Source organism: Corvus brachyrhynchos, unplaced genomic scaffold (genome assembly GCF_000691975.1).
Source record: "Corvus brachyrhynchos isolate BGI_N302 unplaced genomic scaffold, ASM69197v1 scaffold34, whole genome shotgun sequence".
NCBI classification, from domain to species: Eukaryota; Metazoa; Chordata; class Aves; order Passeriformes; family Corvidae; genus Corvus; species Corvus brachyrhynchos.
Window position 1 is genome coordinate 5906804 of NW_008238126.1, and position 7897 is coordinate 5914700.

Below are 7897 nucleotides of genomic sequence, written 5' to 3' on the forward strand. Positions count from 1 at the left end.
GGGCACAGTCCGAGCCCTTCACGGACCCTTCCCAGCGTGGCCCCCGACCCCGCTCCGGGCTGGACTCGATCCCTTTGCCCCCGCCTCCCCATCCCTTCGGTACCCCCGGCCCTCCTCGGGCAGGGCCCGATCTTCTCCCGCCCCTCAGGACCCGGTCCCCAGCCCCGCAGGGCAGGAGCTGAGAGGATCCCGTCCCTCTGCTGCCCCTCGCCATCGCAGCTCTGAGCTCTCCTGCCCCCCGCCAGGACCCCGCTCACGAACCAGAGCCCCCCGGGACCGGCTGGGCAGGGGGCACCGGGAGATGCCCACCCTCCCAGGGAGGGAGGTTCCAGCAGTCTCCATTGCCCTGCTGCAGTCAGACATGTGCCCTCTTCCTCCTCCTCCTGCTCCTGCCTGCAGCAGAGCCAGGCCTGGTTGTGGGGACACTTCCCACTCAACCCCAGCTCCTCTCCCGCTTCCCCTGCCTCCATCCCGGGCGTGGGATCCATCCTGGGCCTCTCAGCCAGCCCGGGGTCCAGTTCCCACTCGGATGGGGTGTGTGGTTTGGTGGCAGGCAGCTCACACCCCTGCTCCACACAGCCTGGCCTCCTTGCACCACAGGGTTACGTGGCCATGCTCAGGGCTCTAAGGGGAGCTGCCAGCTTTGGGGTCTTCCCTGGGTCGTGTTTTCCTCTGCGGCTGTTCTTCACCTGTCTGTGATTTGTTTTTACAGAGCTGGTCGAGGGGAATGTCGTACTGTCTCCACTCAGAAAGCCATTTGGATACTGGGCCAATATACGTGCGTGAAAATGGGAAGCTGCACGTGGTAAATCCGGGTGCAGGCGGCGTACAGAATGTCACTCCCAAAACAAGACCTTTTAGTCTGTTTTCCAGAAGTTTTTCAGTGGAGCTTTGCATGAACAGGGAGGACGATAGGGCAAGGAGGCAGAGGACTGATCATTTCATCTTCACATACACTAAGGAGGGGAACCTCCGCTACTCAGCCAAGTCCCTCTTCAGCCTAGTGCTGGGTTACATTTCTGACAATGTTGATCACATTGACTCGTTGATTGGTTTCCCAGAGCAGATTGCTGAAAAGCTCTTTTCAGCAGCAGAAGCAAGACAAAAGTTCACAGAGCCAGTGACGGGACTGAGAGCTCTGCAGAAGTTCACTGAAGCCTATGGCAGTTTGGTGCTGTGCTCACTGTGCTTGCGGAACAGGTAAGTGTGTCCCCTAACAAATCTTGTCACCTGCCAGGGCTTTCTGCTAGCACACTTCAAGCTTCTCCTAAATTAAATTAAATAAAAATATATTTTGGGCTTATAACACCACCTAATTTTAATGGAATGCCCTGAGCCTTATCTGATTCTTGTGCTTGCTGCCTTTTGTCCCATCCCTTTCCTACAAGTGCAGCTGCAGGTTTCATTTTAAGATACAAATCATAATACAGGTAACAGACTACATCTGTTTTAACCAACAGGGGATCTTACATGGAGGATTCAACCTGCAACTATTTTTTAACAATAATGATCAGCACTTCTGTGGAAATCCATGTGCTTAGTGCTTTCTCAGGCATTTCATGGGATGTTTCTGTAATTGCTGTTTAAAAGCTTTTTGACACACTTAGCTGACTGTACAGATAAAATACACCCTTGCAAATTATTTGGGTTTACTAAGTATAAGCTTGCTGTCCTGTCTCATTCTGGGGGCTCAGAAGAAGATACAGACTTGTGGGTAAGTTGCAGGTTTTGAAATCAGGCAGATTTTACCTTAATTTATTTTTGTTGCCATCCCCATATTGAGTGTACTTTAACAAGGTCCTGATTACAGTCCAGCACTAGTTTTTCCATCTTCTCAGTGTCCACATCTTTCACTGAAAGAGTCTTGCCAAGTTTAAAACTGGTTTATGGTTTTAAAGCCTTGCTCCTACTGAAGTCTTTCCCAATAATAGAGCCCGTCTCTTCCATCTCTGCCCTTGAAAAAGGGATGGTTTATCCAGTTTAAAATCAAAGTACTGGCATATTCATCTGAAGTGCCAAGGGTGTTCTGAGCACAGTAGGAATGTTTGAGTAGAAGTCAATTATCCTTTGTTTTATCCTTTAAACCTACTCCCTTTTTATCTCTAGCACAGATAATTTTATGGCCTTAATTTAGAAATTAAGCTACTTCTGGCATTTTTTGCCATTACAGAAAGCTGAGTTAAGTATCAAGTCTTTGAAATCCAGGAAGTGAGGCATTAAGGCATTTTCTGATGAATTTTATTTCTAAAAGAGCCCACTCTCCTCTCCAGAACCCCCCTGAGCTAGTAATCTCTCTCAAGAACTGGCTTGTGCTCTGACTGACTGTATGTAGTGCTTTTTGCAGAGCCAAATTGCACAGCAAAGGGTTTTGGGGGGTGGTTTGATGGGGAAACTTACACTGGGAGGATATTAAGGTCCCCTTATTTGCATGGACTAAGAGGTGTTCCTGGAGGGATCAAATTAATAATCACCCCCAGTTTATGCAGTGACGATGCTGACCTCGGGGTGTGTCTTGCCATGGGGAATATGAGGTAAATTCAGGAGAGATCAGTGAATTTTGAGCTTGTCTTGCCACAGGGGCAGCATGAGGTGACTGCAGGGGAGGTATTGAGGGCTACGTGCTCATTACTGCATACTCATGCCTGCCATTCTTCAGTGGTTTGTTCCCATCTCTAAACCTCCTACTGAATAGCTCCAGCACAGATGTTTGCGTGGCTGCTGAGTGAATCAGACCAGGGAACCAGCACAGCTAAAAAAATAACCCACTGAGGAAGTGCTGCCCGGGGTGTAGCCGCAGCTCTGGCCAGTCCTGGACTTTTACCACGATCATGTATTTTATTGACATATATAAAATGTAAAATTTTGCCACTGACAAGCTATCCTGTCCTGTTTAAAATCCACATTTGAGGTGGATTTTAAACCTGGATGAACGCGGATTTGTCTATACCCTTCCTAGACACTGAGGAAGAGCAGTTGGTGAAGCTGACTTAGGATAAACTGGGATATTTTCCATTATTCTGAAATAATACAACAGTAATCTCTAAAGAAGCTCCTAATAGTAATATTTGCAAGTTGAAGTCTTGTTAGTCCAATTTTTTGCATCAAAGCAAAACCATGACAGTGATTTAAGGAGAAGGCTGGGAATTCAGACATGTTGTGTGCCAGCTGCACGTAAAGAGGTACTTAGTGCAGCTGGGTAATTTCTGTCAATTTTCACATAGATCCTGAGCAGAAACGAGTACATTGTACTTATGACACTTGAGGATATAGACACCTTCTTATGTGCCTGAGCACTGATGGAGTTTTTTTTGCCTTTGCAGATACCTGGTTATCTCTGAAAAGCTTGAAGAAATTAAGTCTTTCCGGGAGCTGACGTGTTTGGATCTCTCCTGCTGTAAACTTGGAGATGAACATGAGCTGCTGGAACACCTCACCAAAGAGGCCCTGTCTAGGTACCAATTTCTTGAGCTAAAAATGACACTTTCTTTCCTACCACTAAGCAGTTCAAAGAATCAGGCTGAGACTTTAAAGGGAAGTTTCAAAGGCTGCAGAGTGTAAGGTTGAAGATTTTGGTTGTTCATAAAACCTGTTCTGGAGGTAAACAAAGTACAGAATTTATTGTACACAAGGCACATACTGAATCATGAAAAGTACTAAAAATACGCAAGATAATTTACTGTGTCATGTTTTTAAATCAACATTTTACAATTTTCATTGGCTGGGTAAAAAATATCTTAGGCATTTGCAACAGTTTTACACTTACGTTTCCTTTTTCAAGGGGGAACTTTATCAGCCAAGTTTTTAACAAAACTAGTGTTCTAGACGAAGATTTCTGCAAGCAGGAGGTTGAATATTTGGTTAGTTAACATCTCAAACTGGTAAATTTTCTATTTTTGTTTGGTAGTAAAGAATGACAAGTTGAGGATTTTGGAAACCATAAGTAGGATGACTGCTGATTGAGGATGTTATGTTGCTGTAAGATTTTGGTGCATTTTGCATCAAGGTTTTGTCTTGAAGTGCTCTGAAGAGAGCACTTTAGTGTGATATTTTTTCCTGAGTTTTGTTAATCTATGTTATAATACCTCATTATTTTCTTAAAATCATTGCTGTATCACTTATCAAATCTGTCCTCTCTCATTTTGCCAAGCATTTTTCTTAGTTTTGAGTGCATTTCAGTTTGGCAGCCTTGGTATAAAGAACTTCAGGGTATAAAGAAGCTTATTGTCTCTGTTGGCAAATGTTTGGCTCTAGGATCAGTTTGTCACTGGAGCTGTGGGAATAGCTGCTCAAGTAGTGCTTCTGTTGAGCTAGCAGGGAAATATAAAGATATTTGTTACTCCTGCTAACCCAGGCTCCTTTGTCACTGCTTTTTACAGTGAGCCTGTAGGGGTTGGCATAAGATGACCCTTCTGACACAGAGTTTTAGGACATTTTGCAAAACTGTCTGAAAAAATGACCATAAACTACATGTTTGTGTCTCTTCCTGCCAGCGTGAAAAGGCTTCTCCTGAAGGACAACTCCCTGTCAGATGCTGGCCTGCGCAGGATGACAGCGCCCGTCCGTGTGCTGAAAAAGGGGCTTGACAATCTGCTGGTGCTGGACTTGTCCTGTAAGTGCTTCATGTTTCATAACAGAAAGAACCTGTGTCCTTTCTGATAAAGAGTTTGTCCTCCTTAGTACTGAAGCAATACAATTAATTTGTTGATTGCCGTGAGCCAAGTGCTCAACCCCAGATTTCACCAGCAACCTGCCAGAAGGCACAGGGCAGACATGAACTCTCAGGCATTTGCTACTTACATAAATAGTTTTGGGAGTTTGAGAATTGGCATTGTAAATATTTGTATTTTGATAATTAGAGGGGAAAAGTCAGTCTTGTTCCAGTATTAGCTTTTGGAACAAATACTTCCTTGGTATTTTGATCATCTTTTTCCACATCATGCAGCTTAATTAACTTTACTTGGCCTCACAGGTAACCCTAAAATCACAGATGTGGGAATTGGATACCTTCTTTCTTTCAAGAAATTGAATTGTTTGGACATTTCTGGGACAGGTCTCAAGGTAAAAATAATGAGAAAAAGTTTATTGGACAAGTATAATAAAAGTTCTTGCCCTCTGACTGTGGTATTTCCCTTTTTCCCAGGATGTCAATGCTGTCATTAAGCGGCTCCAAATGCAGATAGGCCTGGTTCATTCAAAAGTGCCTCTGAAAGAATTTGATCACAGTAACTGTAAAACAGAGGGATGGGCAGAACAGGTAAGGGGGGGTTAAATCTGCTTTACTCTCTAAAAATTTGCCTCATAGAGCACGAAATCGCTGAATAGGAAAGAACAAGGGATGGAGTTGTTTCAAATGATATTTCTGTAAATTTTTTTTTTAACTCCTTCATCTGTTCTTTCAGACAGTTCTGCAGTGGGAACAGGCAGTTATGGAGTCCATGAAGCCCCAGCACAACTTGAGATCCAGAGCAGCAGCTCTTCACTTCTGTATGTAACTGCATGGACACCACGGAGTTGATTTATTTTCTTTTCTATGGGGAGTACTTCCATACTTTATGGGGTTTTAGTACAAATGGCATCTCAGCCGTGCAATTTTAGCCCTTTGTGTAACTGCATTACAATGTACTTGAGGTTTTTTTGTTTGTTAGACTGCTGGATAATTCAAGTACAGCACAGCAGCCTGCTTAGGGCAACATATAACAATTGATTTTTTTCCTTAAAAATCTGAGTCCAAAATATAAATTATATTTTTTCCTCTGGACATTTCCAAGTTGGCTTGGCCAAAACAATTTGTACCACAAAGTTATGCATTTTACAGGAGAATTCTGTTTTTCCCAAAATCTAAACTTGATTTTTTTTTTTTTTTTGCTTGTAGATGGCAAGACACACAGAATAGAGGAAGTAGTCAAATGCACACTGGTGGAGCCAGAAACTAAAGCATCTGGAAACTTGCAGTTTTATAAGGATAAAGTTCAAAATTGCCATTTACCTTTGAAAAAGGAGGTTGCAGGCAGCCACGAATTAAAGAACAATAAAAAAAGAGCTTTGGCTGAACAAGAGAGAGAAAGGACTTCCAAACAGAAGCATCTGTGCCTCACTGTAGAGGACTGGGATTTGTTAAATACCTACTGAGTCAGAAAGAAGTGGGTCTTTTGTTTGTTATTCTCTTGCTGATGAGAGGATTTGGACATATTGAGAGGGAGTGACAAAGGAGACAAGTGCTGTTAAATCTGGTTGCTGTGCCATGCCTGTGGGGTAACCTGTGCTGGGGGAGGGATAGAGACAAGAAGGTTGGTAATACTACTGTATATTTTCAATACATAATAATTTTTTCAAATAAAGTTTTTGTTGTCATCCTTAACTTACTCTTCTGATGAAGGTATTTTTCACCAGAACAGCTGGACCTATCCCTGCTCTCCTGCTTCTCAAGGGGCAGGACACGAATCACTGCAGCTCATCTGACATGAAGCTGCACTGGGCTTGTCAAGTGCCACAGGATGTTTACAGTGCTGCTAGAACGGAAACCTCAGCCTGAAAGCACCAGGCTGTGCTGATGGGGCTGTGGCAGAGGGAGGAAGCACAAAGGATAAGCACAGGCCTCTGGGGAGGGAGGCACGAGGCTGTAACACCTCACCACAGTCATTGCAGAAGCCCAAAGTGGAACACAAGTCCCCTTTCTTTCTCATTTTAGCCCAGGACATGAGAGCTGGAATGAGGTTACTGTAGAGATTATGCTCTGCAGTTGTAATATATTCTGCCTGACAAAAATTCACTGCATTTGAGATCATTCTGTGGTTTAAAACCCATTTTCAGTGTGCCTGCAATACACTTAACTGTACTTCCCCATCTGAAAACATTGAGGGGCATTTTGATTCAAATATGAATGATGCAGATCAGCTGTAAAACACCTTGACACTCAGACCTGTTTTGTGTTGGTCTGTGCAGCTGTAATGCTGCAGGTAACTGTTTGTCATTGAATTCCTGCCCTGAGTGTTTCCATCAAAACTGGCTGAGGTGCACAGTGCCCATCATTGTCCTCTTAGGCCTCATGAGGCCAAAGATTTTCTCCAGGTTTCCCCTACTAGTGCTTCTTCAGAGGGTATCTTCCTTTTTACACTGTTGTTTACCATAATTCATCACCAAGAAAAGCAGCACATCCTTGGAAACCATGAAGAGGCCAAGAAAATGAACTTCAGCTCAAAAATGCATAAAGAACAAAACCCCTTTGTCTTTCCCTTACTGCTGAATTTTCCTCAAAAAAAAGGACTACACACAAACAAAACAGGCACACTTGCATTCAAATCCTACTTTCTTTTCCCAGAACCTCAAAGCTATTAATAGCTTCCCCTGACAACTACATCAGCTCTCTGCTGAGACAAATAATGGCACAAATTGTGACTCAAAACAGCAGCTCAACGGGGAGGAAGATGTGCAATCTTCCCCCTCAAGCTGCTTCTGGTGCAATTGCCACCATGGAATTTTTGGCCAGCCCTCCCACCATTGGAGATCTGCTGATCTGACCACGGAGAGATGCACATTTTTTTACCAATCCCATTACCTGGGCCCTGTGCTGAGCATGAGGGTTCCTGTATTTTTTTTTAAAAGCTGATTAGTTCAATCCTTACTGCACTGGGATAACATTTTACAGGCACAGAGAAAACAAACCCTGCACCCTGGCCAGGCCTGGAGAGGGACAGGTGAGTAAAAGCAGCTTTAACATTCCCCCATGCAGAGTTTTGCCATATTCCAGGTGAAGTGTGAGTCACAGAACTGTAAAGCTATTTATAAAAAGATCTTTCAGATTTCCGCCTGTATCCCAGTGACAAATTAGAAGCAACATTCACCATTGATCTGAGTTATGGTGACAGGCAGAGCTGCAGATCACAGGACAGAGCAGAAA

The 7897-nt window shown here is 43.8% G+C and overlaps 1 protein-coding gene across 1 annotated transcript; it reads left to right on the forward strand.

The window, feature by feature from the left end:
• Positions 1–56: 56 nt before the first annotated feature.
• LRRC42 (leucine rich repeat containing 42) lies at positions 57–6358 on the forward strand. The gene is made up of 7 exons (XM_008633053.2): positions 57–1200; positions 3321–3452; positions 4491–4609; positions 4970–5058; positions 5141–5254; positions 5400–5484; positions 5873–6358. The coding sequence occupies exons 1-7, from the start codon at positions 728–730 to the stop codon at positions 6127–6129; spliced, it is 1269 nt and encodes a 422-aa protein (XP_008631275.1). The 5' UTR covers positions 57–727; the 3' UTR covers positions 6130–6358.
• The last annotated feature ends 1539 nt before the right edge of the window (positions 6359–7897 follow it).

Coding starts and splice junctions, on each gene's coding strand:
- LRRC42 (XM_008633053.2), top strand. CDS start 728: ATGTCGTACTGTCTCCACTCAGAAAGCCATTTGGATACTGGGCCAATA. Junction 1,201..3,320: donor TCACTGTGCTTGCGGAACAG/GTAAGTGTGTCC, acceptor TTGCCTTTGCAG/ATACCTGGTTATCTCTGAAA. Junction 5,255..5,399: donor CAGAGGGATGGGCAGAACAG/GTAAGGGGGGGT, acceptor CTGTTCTTTCAG/ACAGTTCTGCAGTGGGAACA.